Source organism: Gopherus flavomarginatus, chromosome 9 (genome assembly GCF_025201925.1).
Source record: "Gopherus flavomarginatus isolate rGopFla2 chromosome 9, rGopFla2.mat.asm, whole genome shotgun sequence".
Lineage (NCBI taxonomy): Eukaryota > Metazoa > Chordata > Testudines > Testudinidae > Gopherus > Gopherus flavomarginatus.
Window position 1 is genome coordinate 80,731,190 of NC_066625.1, and position 26,391 is coordinate 80,757,580.

At 52.2% G+C, this 26,391-nt stretch overlaps 2 protein-coding genes across 2 annotated transcripts in view; both read right to left on the bottom strand.

The window, feature by feature from the left end:
• The window catches only part of LOC127058035 (F-actin-capping protein subunit alpha-2-like), a 348,126-nt gene that overhangs the window by 239,101 nt on the left and 82,634 nt on the right, over positions 1–26,391 (bottom strand). The window lies entirely within an intron of this gene.
• RGMA (repulsive guidance molecule BMP co-receptor a) overlaps positions 13,184–26,391 on the bottom strand; it is a 35,967-nt gene continuing 22,759 nt past the window's right edge. The window contains exons 3-4 of the mRNA XM_050967412.1: positions 21,362–21,873; positions 13,184–17,183 (exon numbers count right to left, since the gene is read on the bottom strand). Coding sequence (XP_050823369.1) covers positions 16,473–17,183; positions 21,362–21,873 — 1,223 coding nt within the window. The 3' untranslated portion in view covers positions 13,184–16,472. The remainder of the gene's footprint in view (positions 17,184–21,361; positions 21,874–26,391) is intronic.

Here is a 26,391-nt window from a genome sequence, read left to right on the forward strand (position 1 = left end):
GCACCGAAGCAGCGGCCGGTACCGGTCCAGATCCCGGCACCAAGACAGAACCCGGTCCCGATCCCGGCACCGCTATGACTCCCGGTACCGATCCCTGGCACCAAGAAGATCTTCGGTGCCGACCCGTGCAGACCCTTACCAGCCGGGGTCGGCCCCGCCATGGCCTTCTAGGCAGCCGTCGGTGTCTTCACAGACAGACAGCGTGTATGCGCTGGGCACCGACAGGCAGGCGGCGTTATTTCAAGACCCTCCGCAACAGGACCAAGGTCCGCAGCAGTGGGGGTTTTGGACCCCCTGGGCATACCATCAAGCCCAGGGCCCCCAACAGCTTCCTGCTAGGCCTGCGACGGCGGAGCACAGGGTGCCGGAAGCTTCGTTGTCTCGCCCCCCTCCCTCCCCGGATGGAGAGGAAGGATCCAAGCAGCAAGACTCTGCTCTGGCTCCTGAGACAGAGGCGAGGGCCGAGGGAGACCCCCCATTGGACACTTTCTTGCCGGGGGTCTCCTCATCCTCCTCCCCTGATGAAGCGGTGGCTGGCACCTCCTCCAGTAGCCCTCCTCCGCTGGATCTCAGGGCGCACCAGGACCTCCTTAGGCGAGTAGCTCAGAATCTGAGCCTGCAAGCCGAGGAGGTCTCTGAGATCGAGGACCCCATCGTCACCATCCTCTCGTCTGATGCTCCCACCAGGGTCGCCCTACCCTTCATTAGGACGATCCAGGCCAACGCCAATACAATCTGGCAGTCACCGGCCTCCATCCCCCCTACGGTGAGGGGCGTCAAGAGGAAGTACATGGCCCCCTCCAAGGACTACGAGTACCTCCACATCGACCCGACACCGTGTTCCCTGATGGTGCAGTCGGTGAACGAGAGGGAGCGTCATGGGCAGGAAGCTCCAGCCCCCAAATCCAAGGAGGCCAGACGTATGGACCTCCTTGGACGCAAGGTCTACTCAGCTGGGGCCCTTCAGCTCAGGGTTTCAAACCAACAAGCCCTGCTCAGCAGATACGCGTTTAACTCGTGGGTGGCAGCGGACAAATTCAAAGAGCTGCTGCCACAAGAGGCCCGCCAAGAATTTGCGGCCATTCTGGATGAGGGCAAGAAGGTTGCACAAACCTCGTTGCAAGCTTCTTTAGACGCTGCAGACTCGGCTGCCCACACCCTCGCCTCGGGGGTAACGATGCGCCGTATCTCCTGGCTGCAGGTTTCTGGCCTTCCACCGGAGCTCCAATATACCATCCAGGACCTCCCGTTCGAAGGCCAGGGCCTGTTTTTGGAAAAGACAGACCCCAGACTTAAGAGTCTCAAAGACAATCGGGTCATTATGCGCTCCCTCGGGATGCACACGCCGGGAACGCAGCGCAGACCCTTCCGGCCACAGCAGCAGCAGCAGCGCAGGCCATACCCCCAGTTCCGCCAACGGCAGGACCTCAATAGGCGCCGTGGCAGGAATGGAAGGCGTAGGCATTCGGGGAACCAAGGGGGGCAGAATCAAAGCTCCTCTAAGCCCCCGCCTGGACGCAAGTCTTCGTTTTGAAGGTGCGCCCGAGGGCGCAGTAACAGTTTCCCCCACGGATCCTTCCCCCCCGTTTTCCAACCGCCTTTCGTTTTTCCTTCCGGCGTGGACCCAAATAACATCGGAACGCTGGGTCTTGCGCACGGTGCAGACGGGATACCGCCTGCAATTTATATCGTTTCCTCCTTCCCGCCCCCCTTCCTCGTCCCTCTTCAGGGACCCCTCTCACGAGCAATTCCTTCGACAGGAGGTACAGACGCTCCTCAACAAAGGAGCTATAGAGGCGGTTCCGGAAAACGAGAAAGGCAAGGGGTTTTATTCCCGCTACTTTCTGATCCCCAAGGCCAAGGGAGGCCTCAGGCCTATCCTCGACCTGCGAGAGCTCAACAAATACCTAGTGAAGTTGAAGTTCCGCATGGTATCCCTGGGGACCATTATCCCATCCCTGGATCCGGGAGACTGGTACGCCGCCCTCGACATGCAGGACGCTTATTTTCACATCGCCATTTGGCCACACCACAGACGTTTCCTTCGATTCGTGGTGGTGGGCCCCCTTCACTACCAATTTGCAGTCCTCCCATTTGGCCTTTCTACGGCCCCGAGAGTATTTACAAAATGCATGGCAGTCGTTGTGGCACATCTTCGGCGCAGTCGTATCCACGTGTTCCCTTACCTAGACGATTGGTTAATTCGGGGCGCGTCGGAACTACAGGTTTGCAGCCACGTCCGTGTGATCACCGGCCTGTTTGCGACCTTGGGCCTCATGATCAACATGGACAAGTCCACCCTGCTCCCCACGCAGAGGGTGGAGTTCATCGGGGCCGTCCTGGACTCCACCGTGGCCAGGGCTCTTCTGCCGTTACCGAGGTTCCAGGCATTGTCGGCGATCGTTCAGCGATTGCGGGCAGCCCCCTTGACATCAGTACGGACATGTCTAACCCTGTTAGGCCACATGGCAGCATGCACATTTGTGACCGGTTACTCTCGGCTCCGCATGAGGCCCCTCCAGTTGTGGCTCATCGCACATTACCGGCCGGCAAGGCAACCGCTAGACATGCTGATCACAATCCCCCAGGGGGTGTTAGATTCTCTCGGCTGGTGGCTAGACCAGTCCGTAGTGTGTGCGGGGCTCCCATTCCACCCACCCCAGTCCTCGGTGTCCCTAACAACGGATGCCTCAGATCTCGGCTGGGGGGCCCACCTGGGAACCCTGAGAACACAGGGCCTGTGGTCCCCGCAGGAGGTGAAGATGCACATCAACATGCGGGAGTTGAGAGCGGTCCGCCTTGCTTGTCAAACGTTCTGTCACCAGCTTCGAGGTCGTTGTGTCGCGGTGTTTACCGACAACACGATGACCAGGTACTATATCAACAAGCAGGGCGGCACCAGATCCTCTCCCCTATGTCACGAGGCGATGCGACTCTGGGACTTTTGTGTAGCCCACTCCATTCACCTCACGGCTTCCTTCCTCCCCGGAGTACGGAACACGCTGGCAGATTGCCTGAGCAGATCCTTCCTATCACACGAGTGGTCCCTTCGCCCGGACGTCGCCCTCTCAATCTTCCAGAGGTGGGGTTATCCCCGTGTGGACCTCTTCGCGTCCGGGGGGAACAAGAAGTGCCAGGTGTTCTGCTCCTTTCAGGGCAGGGAGCCCGGGTCTATAGCGGATGCCTTCCTTATTCCGTGGACGACCCACTTGTACTACGCGTTTCCCCCGTTCCCACTGGTCCACAGGGTTCTTCTGAAGGTGCGCAGGGACAGGGCTCGCGTGATCATGGTAGCCCCGGCGTGGCCCAGGCAACATTGGTACCCCTTGTTGCTGGACCTGGCCATAGCCGACCCAGTTCCCCTGCCCCTTCACCCGGACCTGATCACCCAGGAACACGGGACTCTCTGTCACCCGGACCTGCAGTCGCTGCACCTAGCGGCGTGGTTCCTGCGTGGCTGACCGGTTCTGAACTGCGCTGCTCCACCCCGGTACGGGAGGTTCTTTTGGGCAGCAGGAAGCCTTCCACTAGAGCGACATACTCGGCCAAGTGGAAGCGTTTCTCCTGTTGGTGCGTGGAGAAAGGTCTCCGCCCTATGGAAGTTTCGGTGGCCAATATCTTAGACTATGTTTGGTCCCTCAAACAACAGGGTCTGGCGATATCGTCGTTTCGGGTCCACCTGGCAGCTATCTCCACCTTTCACCCCGGTGGGGATGGCCGCTCCGTTTTTTCTCACCCGACGGTGTCTAGATTCCTGAAGGGGCTGGAACGTTTATACCCTAACGTCCGACTCCCTGCTCCAACCTGGGATCTTAACCTGGTGTTGTCTCGGCTCATGGGGCCCCCCTTTGAGCCGTTAGCTACTTGCTCCCTACTCTATCTCTCTTGGAAGACTGCCTTTCTAGTAGCTATCACCTCAGCTAGGCGGGTGTCGGAACTCCGGGCTCTTGTGGTAGACCCCCCGTATACAGTCTTCCACAAAGATAAGGTGCAGCTGAGGCCACACCCTGCCTTTCTCCCCAAGGTGGTCTCGACCTTCCACATCAACCAAGAGATATTCCTCCTGGTTTTTTTCCCGAAACCTCACTCTTCAGGCAGGGAGCAACAGCTCCACTCGCTTGATGTCCGTAGGGCTCTCGCGTTCTATGTGGAGAGGACCAAACCGTTCTGCAAATCCCCCCAACTTTTCGTGGCAGTAGCGGACCGCATGAAGGGGCTTCCTATCTCCTCGCAGAGGTTATCCTCATGGGTAACGTCCTGTATCAGGACCTGCTATGAGCTGGCCCACGTTCCTACGGGCCGTGTGACTGCGCATTCTACCAGGGCGCAGGCGTCGTCGCTGGCTTTCCTCACCCGTGTGCCCATCCAGGAAATCTGTCGGGCAGCGACCTGGTCATCGGTCCACACCTTTGCTTCCCACTACGCCCTGGTCCAGCAGTCAAGAGAGGATGCGGCCTTCGGATCTGCAGTGCTCCATGCCGCGACTTCTCACTCCGACCCCACCACCTAGGTATGGCTTGGGATTCACCTAACTGGAATGGATGTGAGCAATCACTCGAAGAAGAAAAGACGGTTACTCACCTTTGTAACTGTTGTTCTTCGAGATGTGTTGCTCACATCCATTCCACACCCGCCCTCCTTCCCCACTGTCGGAGTAGCCGGCAAGAAGGAACTGAGGAGCGGGTGGGCCGGCAAGGATATATATCGAGCGCCATGGCGGCGCCACTCCAGGGGGCGACCTGCCGGCCCACTGGAGTTGCTAGGGTAAAAAGTTTCCGACGAACGTGCACGCGCGGTGCGCACACCTAACTGGAATGGATGTGAGCAACACATCTCGAAGAACAACAGTTACAAAGGTGAGTAACCGTCTTTTCCCAGCACCTGCAGTGAGTTCTCCACACCATCTCTAAGCTCATGGTCTCCTTTCTTCAGTGGGGCTTGGGCCCCTTCCTCCCCCATCCAATTAGAAGGGGCTCAAGATAATTAACATGCACCTTGAGAAACTCATCATCCCCACTGTAATGCACCCCCCACACACACATTTGTGTCCAATCCCACAGGAATTTGCACCTTGCTGCAAGAGACCAGGAACAGGAATTGATCATGTGCTATAGGCCCAGTAGAGCAGCCTATGAGTTGCTCCAACTTGGTTTGTTTTCAGAAGCTTTCCCTTCCTCTGTAATTTGAGGCACTTGCAGTCCATGTCATAACTCTGGGCCCAGCGAAAATCTAGTGCAGGAGACAAAGCTATTTCTGAGTGGTAAGAGCTCATAAAGGGCTTTTACTTTTCACACCTGTAGCCGCTGGATTCAGGCTTTTCCACTCGCCGTGCCTCTGAGCTGAGCCAAGTTTCAGCCAGGAGTGAAATTTCACAGCTGAGTTTTGTGCCCCTGAAAAATGGATTTTATAATGGAAACACTGACACAGCTGTTAACTGTAGCAATTTGGCAGGGGGCGGGGGGGCAGTCTCAGTTCCAGAGAGGCCCAGGGCTGGAGGAGCAGGGGAGCAGGCTGCGCTCAGGCCTGAGGTGTCTTGGCAGAGCTGTGTGCGTGGAGGAGGGAATAGAGAATTTCCACAAAACTGGTTGAGGGCTCTGAATTCCTTACTTTCATGAGTGCTACTTTCATTTCCTTGGGTTCTCGTACACCCTCCCGCCATCTCCCTGGGTACATCTTCCCTGCAAACCTGGATGACCAGCAGGCTCCTGGGTCAGCCTAGTCCCGCTGTGAGCAGCCCCACTGCACCGTACTACCCTGGGTGTTCAGGGGGTGTAGCTCTTGGAGCTTTGTGTTGCTGCTGTGATTCTTCCCCAGGGAATTGTGGGAAAATGTCTCTTTCGGGGCACACAGCAGGAATTGTGGGAAGGCTCTGGAGGCTTCTCAGCACTGCAGTTAAGTGGGTTTCTTCCCTGCAAAATGGGCAAGTTCCCTGCTGGAGTCAAAGCCGCACCCAAGAGCAAACCCACCCCCTGAGCTGGGGCAGCTAGCCCAGGCTGAAGGCATCACATCACTTGGGTGAGAAGTTTTGTGTGTGGATGGGACATGGGAGGGGGTTGGGGCAACACCCGGCCTGAGTAAGAGCCTGGGCTAACTGTGCAGTGAAGACAGACAGTCTCTCCTTATATGGGCCCCACCACCCCAGTATCTGAGCAGCTTCCATCTCCCCTCTGTACATTGGTTCTGCCTGCCCTCTGTGCCTGGAAGAACATAAAAACGGCCGTACCGGGTCTAGCCCAGTATCTGTCTACTGACAGTGGCCAATGCCAGGTGCCCCAGAGGGAGTGAACCTAACAGGCAATGATCAAGTGATCTCTCTCCTGCCATCCATCTCCATCCTCTGACGAACAGAGGCTAGGGACACCATTCTTTACCCATCCTGGCTAATAGCCATTTATGGACTTCACCACCATGAATTCATCCAGTTCTTTTTTAAACACTGCCATAGTCCTAGCCTTCACAACCTCCTCAGGTAAGGAGTTCCACAAGTTGACTGTGCATCGCGTGAAGAACTTCCTTTTATTTGTTTTAAACCTGCTGCCCATTAATTTCATTTGGTGACCCTTAGTTCTTGTATTATGGGAATAAGTAAATAACTTTTCCTTATCCACTTTCTCAACATCACTCATGATTTTATATACCTCTATCATATCCCCCCTTAGTCTTCTCTTTTCCAAGTTGAAGAGTCCTAGCCTCTTTAATCTTTCCTCATATGGGACCCTCTCCAAACCCCTAATCATTTTAGTTGCCCTTTTCTGAACCTTTTCTAGTGCTTAAATATCTTTTTTGAGGTGAGGAGACCTCATCTGTACACAGTATTCGAGATGTGGGCGTACCATGGATTTATATAAGGGCAATAATATATTCTCAGTCTTATTCTCTATCCCCTTTTTAATGATTCCTAACATCCTGTTTGCTTTTTTGACCGCCTCTGCGGACTGCGTGGACGTCTTCAGAGAACTATCCACAATGACTCCAAGATCTTTTTCCTGACTCATTGTAGCTAAATTAGCCCCCATTATATTGTATGTATAGCTGGGGTTATTTTTTCCAACATGCATTACTTTACGTTTATCCACATTAAATTTCATTTGCCATTTTGTTGCCCAATCACTTAGTTTTGTGAGATCTTTTTGAAGTTCTTCACAATCTACTTTAGTCTTAACTATCTTGAGTAGTTTAGTATCATCTGCAAACTTCGCCACCTCACTGTTTACCCCTTTCTCCAGATCATTTATGAATAAATTGAATAGGATTGGTCGGTCCTAAGACTGATCCTGAGGGAACACCACTAGTTACCCCTATCCATTCTGAGAATTTACCACTAATTCCTACCCTTTGTTCCCTGTCTTTTAACCAGTTCTCAATCCATGAAAGGACCTTCCCTTTTATCCCATGACAGCTTAATTTACGTAAGAGCCTTTGGTGAGGGACCTTGTCAAAGGCTTTCTGGAAATCTAAGTACACTATGTCCACTGGATCCCCCTTGTCCACATGTTTGTTGACCCCTTCAAAGAACTCTAATAGATTAGAAAGAACCGATTTCCCTTTACAGAAACCATGTTGACTATTGCTCAACAGTTTATGTTTTTCTCTGGGTCTGACAATTTTATTCTTAACTATTGTTTTGACTAATTTGCCCGGTATCGACGTTAGACTTACTGGTCTGTAATTGCTGGGATCACCTCTAGAGCCCATTTTAAATATTAGCTTTACATTAGCTAACTTCCAGTCATTGGGTACTGAAGCCGATTTAAAGCACAGGTTATAAATCTTAATTAATAGTTCCGCAACTTCATATTTGAGTTCTTTCAGAACTCTTGGGTGAATGTTATGGGGTCCCGGTGACTTGTTAATGTTGAGTTTATCAATTAATTCCAAAACTCCTCTAGTGACACTTCAATCTGTGACAGTTCCTCAGATTTGTCACCTACAAAAGCTGGCTCAGGTTTGGGAATCTCCCTAACATCCTCAGCCGTGAAGACTGAAGCAAAGAATCCATTTAGTTTCTCCGCATTGACTTTATCGTCTTTAAGTGCTCCTTTTGTATTTCGATCATCAAGGGGCCCCACTGGTTGTTTCCTGCTTCTGATGTACTTAAAAACATTTTATTACCACCTTTGGAGTTTTTGGCTAGCCGTTCTTCAAACTCCTCTTTGGCCTCACAAGCGCTGGTCCTGACAAGTGCTCTTGCCTCGCTCGGTGAAGCCCTGCCCTACAGAAGCGGGTTCTTGCCTTTGATCCATTGTCCCATCCCCTCCGTTTGTATTTGAAAGCGGCTAGAGGCTCCCTGGGAAGGAGCCTGTGCCCTTCCTCTGCTGTGAAAGGCACAAGGGCTCTCCCCGGGCCATTCATTTTTAACTGAAAATGAAAATACTGTACTGAATATACTTGAGCAACGTGAAGGGCGCCCCCCGTGCTGTGCATGGAGTCAGCGCTTACTCTGCCCTTCCCTTGCTCCTGGGGAGAATGCGAGGGCTAGTAGTTGGAGCATAGGACCGGGAGTCAGGACCCTTGGGTACTGACCCACAGTTTGGCCTGGGCCCAATCACTTCCCCTGTGCCTCAGTGTCCCCATCGGTAAAATGGGGATAATCTTCCCCTACTCTGTGGGCTGCTTACCTAGTGCTTTGGGTGGAAGGTGCTGGAGCAGCACAAGGAGCTGCTAATAAGAAGAAAATATCAACTGTGGGCAGCTACAAGCACTTGTGTGTCTGCCCAGCCTGGGGGATTTTATTTGAAGAATGAGTGCTGTAATCATTGACTGCTGATTTACAATAGTAATAAGCTCTCCAAGTTGGCTGCAGCAGCACCCCTGCCTTTTACTGGAAAGGGAACTGCTTGGTTTGCCAGGCCAAGGTCCCGTCATGCCTGGCACCAAACACAGGCCCATCAATTATGGGCAACAGAAGGGCCGTTTCTTTGCATTTACATGGAAACTGCACATTTGGCTGATCCCAGCCTGGAATTCTAACCGCTGGATCTCAAAGGGACACAGACAAGGTGTTCACCTGGCTCGCTTAGGTGCTTGGTTCCACCCAGGACTATGGTGCTCTGTTCCTTTCTATAGCTCTGATGCACAGGAACCATCTGGTATCCAGGTGGGCAGCAGGTGATGCCAAATAAACACAGAGGTTTGAATACCAAGGACTGGGTTAATAAACCCGCCAGCATAGAGTGAATGCATAGTACAACTGCTGTGCAATGAGTGGGTGTGTTCTGCTCCCCAGATCTGTCCCGCCCCGTCACAGGAACCTCGCCCAGCTGCCGTACGGGAAGAGCTGCTGCCTCTGTGTTGCTGTTAGGGAGGTTATGAAGATAAAATCTGTGACTTTACAGCAAATCTAAGGAGGAAAGTTTCTTTCCTGTGACTACAACTTTCAGCTCCTAATAGTTCAGCAGGTCTGGCCCTTCCTGGTGTGCAGTCAGACACCGAAGGTAAACCCAGGAACTCGACTGTATCTCTAAAGCAAGGAGATGAGAGACAGTGCAGCTCAGCATGCCTCTAGCCTCCCTTCAGTGTTGAAGCAGGTGCTACCATGAAATCAGAGTGGGCACCCAAACCTTTAAGTACCAGAAGAGAGCATGCAATGCCTTACCTCTCTTCCATAAGAATAATCCTTGGTGCTTTCCATTTATCAGTCCCAAGGTGTAATTACCTCCATTTTACACATGGGGAAACTGAGGCACAGATACTTTTTTTTTAAGTGACTTGCTTAAGGGCATTCACTGCTCATCCCAGTCTCCCAGCCCCAAAACTGCCTCTGTTATGGGGCTGTGCTGCTCCCTATAGAGTTGGTTTCTAAAAATTAAGGGATCGTCACCTGAGCCTGGCAGGCTCTAGCACATCAGTGGCAGGGCCCAGCCCCAGCGCTGCCTGCTACGCGCTCCCTGGCTGAGCAATCCCCGCATGGCCCGAGTCACAAAGGCATTTACTGATCAAGAACACAAGAGCCCCACTAATTAGCTGCCATGGCGCCTCTGTGGAGCACGTTCCATAACACGATAAGTGCAAAGAGCCAGTTACCCTGAATTTTTGCTCCCTGTAGCAGCAGCAGGACGTACACCAAGTCCACATGCTGCTCTAGAGACAGCCCTCTAGAGGGCAGCAGCTTCTCAAAGAAAAGCCATTTGAAGATGACCCATCTGCTCCAGTTCCAAAGCAGACAGGAGGCTGTGCATCCAAGCAGACAGCAAATGTGAAAAATTGGGACGGGGTAGGGGGTAATAGGAACCTGTATAAGAAAAAGATCCCAAAATCAGGACTGTCCCTATAAAATCGGGACATCCTAATCCAAGAGGCACCTGCACGGGGCATGTCTGCATTCCAGCCAGGCTCTGCATTGGCCCCCTGCCAGACAGGTGCAGCTCCCATTGAAGCCAATGGGTGCTATGTGTGTACAGCCCAGAGTGGAGTTTAACCCATATTGCATCACTAGGCTCTCCCGTAGCATCTAATTTGGGCCTTCAAGTGAAAGCTCCCACCAAGGAGACTGTTCTGGGGAGGGGAGAGGGTCACCAGAACAACTGAGTGACCCATTCCTGGCTGGAACATTGAGAGATCACAATAAAACCGTGCAGAATTCCAGGCTCACACCTATGCAAGGCAGCACTGTATAGTCCTGTGTGCTGCATTGCCCCAGCCAGCTGCAGGGGCACCACCATAACTTGGGAAGCAAAGGCTTAATGAGGCCCATGTGGTCACTGGTTGAGCAGAGGCTTGGGGTGGGTGCTGATGCTGACAGGCCCCCTAGAAACATCAGTCTGTGAATGCAATTAGTGGCAAACAGCTGCCTGCAGTTGTTGCTGCAGGTTTAGGGACCTCACAGCACCTGTAAACCCGTCCCTGGTACTTCATCTTCCTCGTGTGGTATAAAATGAGGCATAGCAGGTTTACCTGCTCCCAGAGATGTGGTGAGACTTGGCTGAGAGCAGTGGCTGGAAGGTCAATGGAAATGCAAAGATCCAGTGCTGCGAGCGTCACCCACAGCTTAGTGTGTGGTACTTGTCCCCCTCCATGCCCAAGTCACAGGCTGCTACAGCCCCAGCAAGAGAGTTTTAGCCTTTAGCTCAAACTGTAGAGACTTATGATCTAGCTCTGGGAGCCCTCTTTCTATCAGCCTCTGCCCGGAGCCACTCTGGAGTTTTACCTGCTGCTGGCTCTTCACTGCAGTTAGCGGGTTGGGGTAGGCTCCACTGCAGTCTGGCTGGAGCCATTCTAGTGTAGACTAGCCCTGAGTCAAGCTAAGGCCTAAGTGAACCTCCCAGAATCACCTCCTCCTCCCCCCCCCGGATAATGCAGAGGGGTAAGGGCTGCACTGCAGCAGACTGAAATGAATCCAGTGCAGGTTTGTGCCTTAATGAGGTGTTAACTCATTAACACACAGGTGCAGATAAATGAGCACTGCAGGCAAAGGACCTAGGAAGAGGGGAGTAGAAAAGGGTGGTGCAGGGCTCTGAAGTGGCCTTCACCTCAGGTCTTCCTGGTAGTTTTAGGAGCTAGGCTCAGGCATTGGCAATGAGGGCAGGCAGACAAAGGGGAATCTTGGCAAATCACTGATCTGTCCTGAGGGTGTACTGAGTTCATAGGGGGAGCAGGTGGTATTAGTAACAGGCTTCAGTTCCTGTAATTAGGATCCACTTGTCCTCCAATAGTCCTAGTTAGCTAGTCTGGTGCGCTTCTTGGGGTGGCATGGAGTTGGGACAGACCTGACCTTTTAGAAATGGTCAGTAGGGGAAAAACAATCAGGCAGAGGAGAGGGAGGGTCAGTGGTTTGACCAGCTGTGCTGTGTCAGACATGGGTGACACTGTTTGTATGAAGGCCTTCCAGCAAAGGGCAAACCAGGCTTTCCTTGAGCTCCTCTCCCCCAGAGCCACAGGCAGCCACCTTCAGGATTTGTCTGTGGGTTCAGGGAAGACAGCAGATAAAAATAAGAGTTTAAGGCTCTGGGCTCATCTACTACTGGCTGCTCTTTTAGTGGGTGAAAGCCTAGGGACTGCTAATTTGCTTTCATTTAAAGGCCGGAACATAGGCCATTACTGAGTCACAACAGGAGCAGCATTCTGGTTTAGGAGCACTAATCTAGCCTCAGAGGAAATGAAATAAAGAGCAAAAGACTCAGTGGTTTATCACAACCTGGGAGGCGGATGGGTATTACTGGGGAAGCACATTGTGGCACTTCCTAGTGTTGTGGTCCCTGTGCAGATCTTGCCTGCCTGAGTTTGAAATGGTTGCTCTCAGTTCGAGTTAGGTGGATCTCAACTGAAGTCTGACAAAGTTTGGTTCGTGTGCTTTGATGGTAGATTCAAGGAACCTGGCAACAGAATAAGATGCCCATAAGGGAAGTTTCTTCCTCAATCCCAGCAGGCAGTGAATAGCTCATGCCCTGAAGCATAAGGCTGTATATCTCACATCAAATGTTCTTCATCCTCTGTATAACTGAATGTTTTTGTAATCCATATCAATGGCTAATTCTTTCCTTCAATCTTACTGTAGCCTTGGCCCCAAAGGTATCTAGTGGAAGGGAGTTCCACAAGCTAATTATGGAGGGAGGGACAGCTCAGTGGTTTGAGCCTTGGCCTGCTAAATCCAGGGTTGTGAGTTTAATCCTTGAGGGGGCCATTGAGGGAACTGGGGTAAAAATCTGTCTGGGGATGGGCCCAGCTTTGAGCAGGGGGTACTTCCAAACCTGATAATCTATGATGAAAATGTGCAGTTCTGATTCCATCCAGTAGAGGGCAAAACCTGACTACCACCCCCTCCCCCACCCTGTTGGGCCAACAGCAGGGTTTGAACCTAGGCCCTTCAGCATTAAAAGCATGCACCTTTTAAACCTCTGAGGTAGACCAGCCACTAGAGGGAGACCAAGACTCACTCTGTCCTAGCATGTGGATTTTCAACCTGGAAGGCTGCAGTCATCCTAACGTTCCCATGTTGCCAAATGGGAGGACAATCCCAGCCAGATGGGGGAGGTGGCTGAGGATGGTTCATGGCAAGGAAAATGGGGCTCTGGTTTGCCACAGAGTGAGAATATTCCACAAGAAGGTGGAAGCTTATCAGGCTGTACCTTAGAGTGTTATCACACTTTCTCATGTCTTTTTTTCTTTTTCCTTCCCGATTAAAATCAAACACAACGCAAGGCAGATGGAAAACACCCACTAGGGGAAAAAAAAAGAGAGAGAACCTTTACTTGCATTTTCATCAATAAATAATTTACAGTATGTACATGCAGTGACACCCCACATGGGTCCAAAAAACACAAGGAGCAGTTAGGAGATTCTTCCCCCACCCCACCCCACCCAAAACCAAAATCTTTTGCTTTTATTCCAACCACATCAGGTCTTCCTTGGCCACACTGGGTCAAACACAACCAAAATAAAGTGCTTAACTGTTTGCTTCTAAAAGAGGGATAGCCCAACCACCGTAATATATTCCACCACCACTGGGGCACTGACCTACTAGGGAGGGCCTGGGCTATGGAGAGACAATCAAGATCATGGAGGACTTTCCTCCTCCAGAGGGTAGCTCTGACCATGGCATAGCTCGCTCTCTTATGCTGCCATGTTGGGAAGTGGCACCGTTGACAGCAGATTGACTAACAGCTATGTCACTCTCAGAGGTGCTGCCTACCCAGGGCAGTACTCATCCTGTAGTGCTGACAGCTCCATGTCCCACCCCTCCATATAGTTGGGATTATTTGTGGGGTACCCAGGTGTGGAGCAGGTGTGTCACTGCCTCACCATAAAGCAGATAATGTGACTTTAAATATTGACCTCTCCAATTTCTAAGAGAAATAAAGATTTGATTTTTATGTAGTGAAGGAACTAGTCACACTGAAGCCAGAGGACCTGCCTGCTGCTAGCTACCAAACACACTAGGAGAGTGTTGTTCCCTCACTGACACATATGCACATTGTCAGCAATGGAAAGTTTCTAGGACTTGTGCTCACCCAACAAGGTTGGAAGCTGTTAAACTTGGCAGAAATAGACCATTGGTCATACCATATGGCCAGGATCAAACCCAACTTGGAAACAAGCAGTTCATAGCCACTATCGGAGCCTTAAGGAGGAATATGGTCTAGTGGACTGGACTGGGACAAAGGAGACCTGGGTTTGTTCCTAGCTCTCACACTGCCCAGCTGCGTTACCCTGGGCAAGTAATTTAATCAACTGTGCCTCAGTTTCCCCTCCCTTCCTTATCTGAGTTGAGGCAGCAACTGTCCCTTACTAGGTGCCTATATGGCACCTAGCAGAATGGGGTCCTGATCTTAGCTGGGGCACCTAGGCTACTCTACTATAAATACAGATAATTTAGAATGTCTCAATTATTTCTTTTTCAAGCTGCCCCCCTAAGAGCTCTGTGGCCAGCAAGTTGGTAGATTTACCCTCCAGTGGTTGGTCTCCCCAGCTCCCTACATTGTGAGATCCCTATTTTAAAATCGCCCTAAACAGAAACACGGGCCACCAGCGGACAAAGCAAGGAGCGAAGTAGTAAACACATCTTTTCGTTATTTCTTTTCTGTTTTTTGTTAAACACCTAAAAACCTATTACATCTCTTCATCTGTACAGTCACATGAGACCCACGCCAGGACTCCACAGATTAGAGACACTATATATTACACCCAATGACACACGTTGCATTTCTCTGCTGCTTTACAAATGGAGGTCGAGAGCTGGCAGGACACAATGGATAGTTGCTTGAGTATTTACAGGAGACAGGCACGTGACACTAGTTTATATGTGCTGCAGGGTGTGTCATACACTCATTCCTCTCTGGACTGGCTCTCTGGGTGCCGTCAAGAGACCATCCATGATTGCTGGCTGTCCCAGTGATCTACCTGCACTTCTGGGGAGATCTCTGGGAAATTCCTGCTGGGGGAATGATGGAGCATTCCCCTAGAGGTGTCCCAGCTCCAGGCTGAGGAACAGATGGTCTCGTCATTCGCTGAGCAAACCATGAGGCAAATCCCAGAAGCACACGGAGAAGGGGAAGGGGCACTGCATCCCTGGTAGGGGAGACTATTGATCGCTTACTGCCAGGGAACAGAGCCTTTGGACAGCTGGGATTCCTCAGGGTCTGCCCCGGCTGGATTTTCAAACAGTGCCCTCCTCAGAATCAAGCCAGGAAGAACTAAGGTGTAACCGGTCTGAAATGACATCACTAGGAGTGGAGCAGGGGCTTAGCAGCAAACAAGCAAAATTCCCCCCCATTCCCTGGGCACTGCCCCAGCCCCACAGCTGCTCTCCGGTGGGATGAAGAAGGACAGGGCTAGAGGTGGCGACACTCCAGCCTGTCAGTGAGGGGTTTGAGGAGCTCTGACTAGTCGTTCTGAAGTACAAATCTGGGAGATCACTGGCACCTCCCCACTCGCTTTGCCTGAGTGCCCTGGGAGTTAATGGAATCAAAGGCCTTCCACGGCACAAAGAGCACTTCAAATGCTGGGGGCAGGCCAAAGGCAAATGTCAGAAACCACTTGAATACTGGCCAGGTTTCTCCGTTTGCATCTCGGAGGCGAGGAGGGCCCAAAGGATTCAACCTTGTGGCTATGAAGTGAATCAGAGTGTTAATGTGCCAGGATGGGATTTCCCGGATCCCATTAGCTCCCAGACGCCCTGCGTAGCACAGCAAAAGCAATCCGTGATTGACTCTCCCCATCCCCCAGGAATGGTGCCGTTCAGCGAAGGATGAACTGTGCGCCTCGGACATCTGCAGGGAGCCGGGTGCTGGGAAGAACAGGGTCTTTAACGAGCGATAGAATCCATTCCAGCCAACTGCTTGCCCCTGCACCCTCTCGCCACGTGTGCCCAGCGCCCAGAGGGCACCATTGCAGCTCCTCTGGTGTTTAGCACCTGCATTTGTACAGGCAGCCAGCTGAGCCCCAGGAGGGGGCGGGCCCCGCTTAGGTGAGTACCACCAGCTGTTTGCACACACACATCGTCCCCTCCTGCTGAGCTCTCCCCCACTTCCCACCCCGGTCACATCTATAGGAACACTGACCAGCACCGACTCAGACATGGTGGGGCCGGGGCCGGTGAGCAAAGCAGGTGTGAAAACAGCCTGTCTCTGCGTCCCGTGACGGTCTCTAGGCATGGGCCCATCTCGCCAGCATGCCATCCTGACCAGCGGGGGTACTGTCCCTTCCTCTCAGGCAGCAGCAGCCGCCAACTCTCCTAACATGAAGTCACTTTCACAAATGCCAACATCACAGCCACCACAACTGTTTGCAGTACCACGAGGGAGCACTTGGAGGAGGCGGGGGCATCCCACCCTCCTCACCCACATGAAGAGGAGAAGGGCTACACGAGGTCTGGCTGCTCTCTGGGGCAAGCCCATGACATGCCAGGGGGTCTAACTCTGAGGACAGGGGCTGATTCTTTAGCTCCCAGCCGGACCTGCTGTTCAATCTCTCCTCATCCAGCACAGACCATCGTCCCCTCCTGCTGAGCTCTCCCCCACTTCCCACCCCGGTCACATCTATAGGAACACTGACCAGCACCGACTCAGACACACCAGCACCACCCAGAGGGCAGGGAGGGCCTGGGGATGCCCCGGGGGGGCAGTGTTGCCTGGGCTCAGCTCCCGTGTCCTTTCATAGAGGTGCAGCTTGTCCTTGTTGGAATGAAGCATCTTCACGTCCTCAAAAGCATAATAAGCCGCCAGGGTGAAGTTGACGTCCCCCGTGGTCAGAAGGTCGAAGACGCAGGACTGGAAGTACAGGTCCTCCACGGGGAGCTTCTCCCGGCACTTGGCCATGGCCGTTTCGTAGGTGAAGATCTCGGGGGAGGAGGGGAGGCTGAGCCCTTTCCTGCGAGCCCGGCCTTCCGTGCCCTGAGCAGAGCGGAAGGTCTGGAAGTCAATCTGTTGGTTAAGGGGGCAGCCCCGGAGGCAGAGGTAAAGGCCTTGGTTGTCCCTGTCCTCCACGGCGTTCACTACCTCCTCGGGCATGCGCACAGCGAAGGTGAGGTAACGGCCCACCTGCCTCACCACAATGGTGGTGCCGATGTACTTGGCTTGGATCTCAATGTGCTGGCCAGACACCTTCTCGGTGATCTTCAAGCTGTTGGCGCCATGCTTATCGCCGCCGTTCTTGGAGCCGTCGGCGAAGGCTGCTGGGAGCTCGTCCATCTCCGCCTGGTACACTTTCTGGTCCACGCACTCTTGGAAGCTCTTGAAGATGATGGTGAGCTATAAGGGGAAAGGGAGGAGAGAGAAGGGGGCATTAACCAACGCTGATAACCCCGTTGAGCTCAGCCACCAGTACATCTCATTAATGAATACAAGGGGGTTTAGGCCTGACTGGTTCATTCATCAACCACCACCATGTGCCTCCGGAAGCGGTTTGGAACATGGAGAATCAGTCTTTTGGGGCATTTTAAATTCCACAAGCACAAAGTTCCCACTACGAGATTTCCCCATTTTATGCACAAGGCCACCAGGCTTCAGCCTACAGGCGGATGCATCAAGGGGCATATCAGCTACACACAGGAAGGAACCAGAGACAGGATTAGAACCCAAAGGTCACTCTGCCAAATCCTAAAGAAGTTACTTGTTGGAGCTGAGCTGTGACCCTGGGAGCAGAGGGGGAGGGAGAGGAAAGTCCACTGATTATCCCCGGTTAATATGTGTCATGTCCCCAAGCCACTGGCCTATTAATTGTTCTTGAGACTTGGCTCATGCTTCCCTTCTTCAATTCGCTGCAGGTCCCTTGGATAAGCCTGTGAGCCAGAGGGGTATCTGTGGTACGACCACAGAGAGGAAAAGGGACTTGCTCAAGACCACGCAGCAAGATGGCGGTTAGACTCCCAGGTGTTTCTGGCTCCCAGTTCTGTGCTCAGGCTGACCCCCTCTCTCTAGCTGGGATTTCCCTGTCAGGCTACAACAGGTTTTAATACCTCATAGGAGAGCTTACAGGGAGATTAGAGCTTATACGGAGTCTATTTATTAGGGATGTGTCTGAACCAAAGTGCTCTCAAAACCTTAGTGAAGTTCCAATCTGGATCTAAAATACACACCTGACAACCAGGCTCCTGGATCTGACCCCTGGGACATTTGGATACATCCTGCTATTTATTTACATTGCTTCTGGGACAAACACCAGTTTCAAATGGCTCCCAATGGGCATTCCCCTTGGCTCTCCCCCTGCGAGGGATCTGCACCAGCCATTCTGCCCCAGATTTCCCATTGCTGCTCCCACCAGTTCAGTCCCACTTAGCATAGCAATGGGGGAGCTGTAACGCAGATCAGCCTTCAACCCTGCCCAGCGTAGCTTTACAAAACACAGGGCTTAAAATCCCTGCAGCCTCCTGGAGCCCTGTTTATGTACCCGGGTTCCCACTGACGGAGCTGAACTGGTGGTGGGAACAGTGGGGAATTCTAGGTAATACTTCCTCGCACAGCCAAGGCTATCCACAAAACACCAGCCACCCTAGGCCCTATTTTGGCAGCAGCACAGTTCCCATTTCTTTGTCCCTGCAGAAGACTCTCCTAGTCGGAAGGGTTTAACTGGAGTTAAAAGGTGTGTCCCTGTTTTCCTCGCCAGATATCTCTATTAAAGCTTTCAGGTGTTGGCAGGTATGCACCAGGTTACTAGAGGTTGTATCCTCTCGCTGAGAACACCCTGCTCCAGTGAACAGCACCAGCGCGAAAGCCTAGATGCACACAGACACCATCTGCCTTGGAGCCAACCTGCGGAGCGAGGGCTGCCTGTTCCAACAACTCTTCCTGCTGGGTAAACTTGCTGAGTCGCCACCCTGAGCGATGACTCATCACTTCTCAGCACCACAGTCCTGACGCAAAATGGTGCAGCGCCCCAAATAAGTTCCAGGACCTAAAGGCCCTGCAAGCTGCTGGCCAGCCTTCATTGAAACTGTGATGCTTCCCACTCTAAAGAGGGATGGTGGCAAACCTCTCCTCAGTCCCCCCCGGAGTACTGTGAAAAGGGCCAGACAAGGATCCATGCTCCCTAAAGGCCTGCAAAGCACGCAGATCCCTTCTTACCATCCACCCTACCTTTCCTCTGTGTCAGGGTAGCTGAAATGAGTTCCCTTCCAGCTTTAGCGCTCATGCAGCAAAGAGGAATTCAGCCACAGCATCCCTCAGCTCCAAAGCCGTCCTCAAGCAGAAGCGGGATTTAACACTTAAGCCATGTCACTTTGAGTTCCATTGTGCTACAACTAGGCATTTGCCACTGGATTTACTCAGTGCTGCACCCGGTCCCTGGAGAACATTTATCTTGGCTGCCACAGCGCAGCGAGAACAGACTGCGCCCCACAAAATGCCTCATCCTGACCACAGACACAATTACTAGCTAAAGCAGCTGGGAAGCCAGCACTAGAAACCCAGCTCTTCAGCTCCAAACCACAGGCTTTCCCATGTGAGCTAACACTCTCTCTTACCCATCATAGGTCCTACAGCATGCCAGGTGACTTATCCTCCCCGGGGGACCAGCCACCAGGAGGCATCGCCACACACACAAAGCCAGAGCAGTATGGAGATGGTGACAAGGGAACATGATCCCTGAGGCTCCCCCACCTCCACCAGGTTTTCTTCTCCTCTGGCATTAAAACTGTGGTTGGTTGTGAGGGGGTGGATGGATGAGAAGGTTGAGAGTCTTGCTGGGGCTGGATGGTTCAGGCAGACTGGGCAGGGAGCCTTTCACCTTAAGAAAAAAGAACAGGAGTACTTGTGGCACCTTAGAGACTAACAAATTTATTTGAGCATAAGCTTTCGTGCTTATGCTCAGAGAAATGTGTTAGTTTCTAAGGTGCCACAAGTACTCCTGTCCTTTCTGCTGACACAGACTAACACGTCTGCTACTCTGAAATCTTTCACCTTAAGGTGACTGGTTCAAATCAAATGCTGGTCAGCAGAGAGCAACAAAGGTGACCACCCTACAGCCGTGTGGGTCAAACCTAGCCTTGGATAGTGAGTGACTCGCTCTTCTCTCCAGATGGCGCCTGCCCATCAGGCTTTGAGGCAACACAGAGAGATTTCCCACACTCAGCCTGCTCTGGAAATGAAGAGAGGGCTTCTAGCCTCGGTGCTGGCACAACATTCGCCTCAAAATTAAAAGGACACAGCCAAGGAAGCCACTAACATACGGGGCCGAATTCCCCCCACCCGCTGGGGGTCTCTGCAGAGAGACACAAATAGCACCATCGTTCTTCTGCAACTGACAAACTGCTTGTTATCCGCCCCACTCCGGAGTGTAGGGCCTGGGACAACTAGACAGGACAGGAGATTTGCACAAAGAGCACGGGACCTCTCGCTCTCTCTTTCTTGCAGTGGGAGCCTTGGCAAGAAGGTGAGTTTTCACCTTGCTGCAGGCTCCTTCAGCTGCCATCTCTGCCACTTTGCACAGGCCACAAAATAAACAGGAGGGCGGGTTCAGCGAGTTTTACTTGTTGCCAGCCACCTCTGGCACCTTGTCATCTGCCTGCTGTTCCCATCCCTGAATGGGAGTGTCGCAGTGCCCTGCAAAGGAATCTGGCCAGGAGGGCTGGAACAATCACATCTGCAATGCCATGGGGGGAAGGGCAAAAGGGAAAGACGTGTGTTTCTGATTTGCCCTTCTGGGGGTGCTGCCAGCCTTAGATCCTTGGGCCTGCCCCCTTCATGATCAGGGCTGGCTCCAGGCACCAGCATTCCAAGCAGGTGCTTGGGGCGGCAGTCCGCGCGTTTTTGGCCCCAAGCAGTGTGCTGAATTGCTGCTGCGGATGGCGGGGCCAGTCTGTGTGCTGTTAGGGCAGAACACGCATTTCTGCGGCAGCGGCAATTTGGCAACAGCTTCTATGTTCAGCTGTCCGCGGCGGCGCAGCTTCTGTCTTCTGGCTGAAGACGGAAGCTCCCGCTGAATTGCCGCTGCAGCAGAAACGCACGTGCCGCCCTAACGGCACATGGACTGCCCCCACCATCCACGGCGGCAATTCGGTGTGCTTCTTGGGGCGGCGAAAACAGTAGAGCTGGTCCTGTTCATGATCTGACCCTTTCTTCACAACCTAGGCCTACGCCAGGAATGATACGTCTCCTCTGACAATGCTCAGCAATCTGAGGGGGGCCAGATGCAGTGGTGAGAAACCAGAGTCCATCTAGGGGGGCAGAGGAGTGGGGAACCAGGAGTTTGAGAGCAGAGAGTCCAGGGAGAGGGGCTTGATTTTCTGGCCAGGACCCTGTACTTGTGGTGGCTCGGAGTTGGTCTCAATCCACTGGATAACCTGGCACTTGTGGATGAGACTCAACAGCTTTCTGGGGCCCTTTTGTGGAAGGCAGTGGGGAAAAAAGGTGATTCAAAAGGTAACCCCAAGGGGGCAGTGTCAGAACATCGCCATCCCCCAAGGGGCTGCCCACCCGCCCCATGCCTTTACCTTGGTCGTCGCAGTCGCTGAGGACCCGGGTAGCACCGGCGTGTTGGTGACCTGGACATTCAGGTAGTTATTGTCTATGAGTGGCCAAGCCCCCTGCACTTTGCAGGTCTGGAAGCTGTCTGTGAAAGTCCTGAGGTGGGGGTCCCCAAAGAGCCCGCAGTGGGTGTAGTTTGGGGGGGCTGAGTGCTTGTGAAAGCTCTTCTCGTAGTGGCAGATCTCTGGGCTGTCGGAGCGCTCCTGGCTGTCCCCGGGGGGTAGTGTTCGGAGGCGAGGCTGCGAGGTGGGGCCATCTTTGGAGCAGTTGTGTTGGACCATGAGGTCATCTATGCCATGAACGGCGGAGTGGTAGGCCAGGTCCCCCCTACAAGTGCGAGCCGTGCGGCGGGTGCAGTGGGCGTAGGTGCGGAGCGCCGTGCAGAACTCCGGTGCCTCCTCCGTGCCCAGGTGGTGAGAGCCAGATGTGGCCGCCCAGAACTCAGAGTTACACTTCAGGATCTTGCACTGAGAGGTCGCTGGGGAAAAAAAAATACAGGTGCTGTCAAGATGCCCAATACATGGATCAAATACAGCACACCACCAAAATGCCACCACTGCTGGCAAGGGCCGCGGCAGCTGGGTAGCAGCACACACAGCACTACCAATAGGTCAAGGCAGGAAGCGAAGAAGAATCCAGTCCCCAGATGAATCCTCAGGGGGAAATTAGGAAGGTGGACTAATAGAAATGTAGGCCTGGAAGGGATGTTCAAAGGTCATCAAGTCCAGCCCCATGTTGTGAGGCAAGACCAGGTAAACCTAGACCATTCCTGGCAGGTGTTTGTCCAGTTTGTTCTTAAAAACTCTCCCAAGCGAGGATTCTACAACCTCCCTAGGAGGCCTATTCCAGAGTTCGGACACTCTTAGAATTAGAAAGGTTTTCCAATATCTAACCTAAATCTCCCTTGCTGAAGATTAAGCTGATTACTCGTGGTCCTACCTTCAGTGGCAGTGAAAAACAACTGAGCACAGTCTCTTTATAACAGCCCTTAACATATCTGAAGACTCTCCACATTGGCTGGGATGCTGAGAACAGCTTGACATCATTGATTTGGAGGGGAAATACCATTGGGCCTTTAACGTCAGGAGGCTTTTCGGGCTTGACATTCAAAAATATGCATGAGCAATTGTGCATCCAAACCGGTGTTAGAATGGTGCCATTGATTTGCGTTCGCATTTAGCACAACTGCATGCCTGAATCAGGTGTTTGTGTGCAGTGGGTTAGCTAGATGAAGAGCTGGTCTCCCAATACAGCTGATCTGTGTACAGGGGCATTGGCTGTGGACAGTGAGGTAAAACCAGGCTCTTAGCAGCCGTAAGTGGGGAGGCCCTGGTTTTACACTCCACTATGCTCTCAGGAAGGGAACTCAGTCAGCTCAGTAGATCCTAGCGTGTCTATTTTCTGACTGACAGGTATGGTTCTGAAGACTGGGGATTTTTCACACTTGTAGCTGCACTAGTGCAAGACCTGAGTGCAGACACACCACACTAGCATGAACAGTGAGTCACACCAGTACAGCACCCCCTTGTGTCCAGTTGGGCTGTCTGCAGTAGGGCAGCTACAGCAGTGCAGCCCCCTCAAGTGTAGACAAGCCCTGAATAAAGTCAGACCCCTAGCCCAGTAGGTAAAGGCACGGGGCCAAGATTCCTGGCATCGAGTTTACCTTCTGGGGCCGTTTGTTCACACTCCCTAGGATACCCAATACCTCCCCACCACTATATTGTGCTGCCCTAGCACCGTTCCCAATCGCTGGATCCCTGTTGTGAGTCTCCTTCACGGCACTAAAACCTCTGGAAGGGCAAATGCCTGGCTCCTCCGGGGTCAGCAACTCACTCAAACCAGCCAACCTGGCAGCTGCCTGGGGAGTCCGAAAGGCAGAGAGCTGAGGAGGAAATACAGTGCAAAGGAGGAACAAACAAAGTACAAAGGAGCTTTCTCAAGCAGCTATCAATCACCTGATCTCCTGTACCTAGCACCTTGACACAATGCACGTTCCAGCGGCTTCATTAATGCTGGGAACAGTGCGTGCCGACCTCTGGCCCACCTGCCCCCACCTCAGTGCTTTTCTAAAGCTGCAGAGATATGGGCATCAAAGGGAAATGTGTGAAAGGAAACAGGCAAAACCCTAATCAGCCGCTGGTGCTGGCCTCGGTTGTGTAGAGAACAGATCAGCTTCGGCAACATACTAAAGCAGCCTTCTATCGAATCAGCAAGGCTCTGCTCCCAGGTCAATGCAGCCATAGGAACTGTGCACACTGATGGCCCACTGCCAACCCTGACTTCTGCAACTGAGCACTCAGAGCCGCGTTAAGGTGCCCAAAAGCCGAGGTGCAAGACAGGGAAAGGCAAAGTACAATGGGAGTTTAGATTCAGTTCTTTCAGGGGGGACATATTTTCTGCAAAGGGGGGGGGGCGGCTCCCCTGCAGCAGGACATGAAAGTGACTCTGCAAAGGCACTAGGCATGGACAGTGCGCTGCCAATGGCAATTTGGAATCTCTCATTGCTCACACCACTTGAATATTCCTGGTGTTTTCCTTTCCCTCCTCCTAATCAGTTCCCTTGGAGCTTGGAGGTCATGGAAACTGTGCAGGATCAGGCCAAAAGCATTTCCAGATGCATTCTGGGGGTGTATCAAAGCCCTACATGTTTATTCCTGTCCTGGGCTTTGTTTAGAGGGGAGTTCACAAGGCAGTTACACATGCACAAATAAAGCGACAAAACCCAGCACCACTTCATACTGGAAACAGTATGTTCAAGTTTTAACTCTTCCCTTGCAGTGTTGGAAACACCACCGATGCCAGAGAATGAGAAAGGCAAGAGGACTATAAATGAAAAGGGACCCTGCATGAAAGCCGTCAGTCTCGCGTCGCATTCCAAGAGGAATGAAATGCAAAAGGAAATGGCGGAAAGTTTCTGAGTTTAAAAAATCCAGGTTTAACAAGCTCAGGTGCTAGTAGTAACACAGGGAACACAACAGAACCTCACTCAATTTTACCAGCATCAAGCTTATGAACCATTTTTTCTGACCGGGCAGAGGAGGGGGCAATCAGAACGAAAATGACATCAATGAAGAGCAAATCGACATCCCTTCACACTGCGATCTTTCAATGCATTAGAAATCATTTGAAGGGGTTGGAAGGACAAGAAGAAAACAATGCAGTGCACTAGACAGCAATGTATGAACTGGACCTATGGCGATTTGGAAGTGTTAAATTTTATGAATTTTCCATTCCATGAACTCCATAATCCCGTTCGTTAGTAAAATGGGTGTTGTGCTGAATAGGATTATTTTTATTTCAACAGTGTCCACTTAAACCTGAACAAATTATTTAATCAGCATCCCTTTTCAGTGGATGGCATTTTGCTGGAACATAAGTGTGGGTTTTTTACCACAGGCCGCTATGTGAGTTGCAGAGAAAGCCTGTTGCTGTGTGTTTCAACCAGACGAGATTTTGCTGTTTGATCACATTACCTCAGTGGTACATACCCCAGGGCCTGGATTTATGACCTCTAACTCTAGGCCCTAAATATTCTATCAAGGCTAAAAGCCACATGTTAAAATTGTTGGTGATTAAACATGGCTGATATAACACTGTCCAATAGGACTCATGTGAGGGCATGGTGCAGGCCTACCCCAGTGCTTAGAGACAGAGCGCGAGTCAGAAGTGAAGTGCACTGTGGGGTTGGGGACACTGCGACGAACGATCAGCTTAGCACGCGACAGGACACCCCCGCCGGAGTATCAGTCTGTCGTAATGATTCAACCAGACTTTGCTGGCACCTGGAATGCAAACAGGCAGCATTTCAAGGTGAGACATCCAAGGTGTGGGTTGGAACGACAAGTTCAGTGTGCAAGGCTGTCATGAAGGGAAATTCCAACTCCCTTTCTTTGGTGACAAGCCACCCAAGCTCAGAGCTTGTGATGCCACTAAGAACCTCATGACAGAAGAACTAAGTAGATGAAGGGAGCGCTGGGGTGATAAAAACAGAATCATGTCCAGAGACCCCATGGTCACCAGCTAAACCATAAATCCGCGGCATCAGGCAATAGGACTTGCAACAGATGACTCACTAAGACTCCCCCTCAGCTGTCAGTAACAGTAGTGCTTAGAGGCACATTTGTAGGAGCCCAGCTATTATCAGGAATAGGGTGCTTGGTGCTGGTCTCTAAGGTGCATCTTTAGCTTGGAACAGGAGGTACAAGCCAAGTTCTGTACTGGCATTTGGGCAATGACCCAAAGCTGGCAATGCAGTAACAACGGTTTTACGGCTGCATCACAGGTGCCGTCCTCCTTTTGAGACATTAAACTGAGCTCCTCTCTGCCCCTCTCTCAGAACTTGCTGGGTGGCAGCTAAGGATCATGGGGCACTCAGAGCAATCGCCTCAGGGCTGCTCTCTCAGCACTGCAGGGCAGGGCTGCCCGGGGGGGGGCAAGTGGGGCAATTTACCCCAGGCCCCCCAGGGACCCTCACAAGAGTTTTTCAGGGCCCCTGGAGCGGTGTCCTTCACTTGTTCCGGGGGCCCCAGAAAACTCTCGCGGGGCCTGGGCCCCCGGAGCTTCTTCCGCTCTGGGTCTTTGGCGGCAATTCAGCGGCGGTCCAGCCCCCCTGAATCCTCTGGGCGGCCCTACCCCAGGGCTGTAATAGCTATGGCCATATGCACGTAATCATTGAGCACAGGAGGGCTACACATGGCTGGCATCTAACTCATTACTTTATAAGGTACTTGGGAAAAAAAAGAAAAGAAACAGAAAAGGAAAAGCCTGTTCCATTCCTTCCCTTGGCCTTTAGGGGGAGCTTTTTTCTTAAAGATCTTATCATTTGGGTTTTGGCAAAATGTTCTGATTTGCTGTTTAATGCAGGGCCCCATATAAGGCCAGATTTCCAAAGCCAGGTGGCTAAGGAGCAGGACTGCACTGTGTGTCTCTCTCTGTGTCTGTGTGTAAGGACAAACGCAGAAGAAATATTTTCACATGCAGTTCTCCCATTTACAGG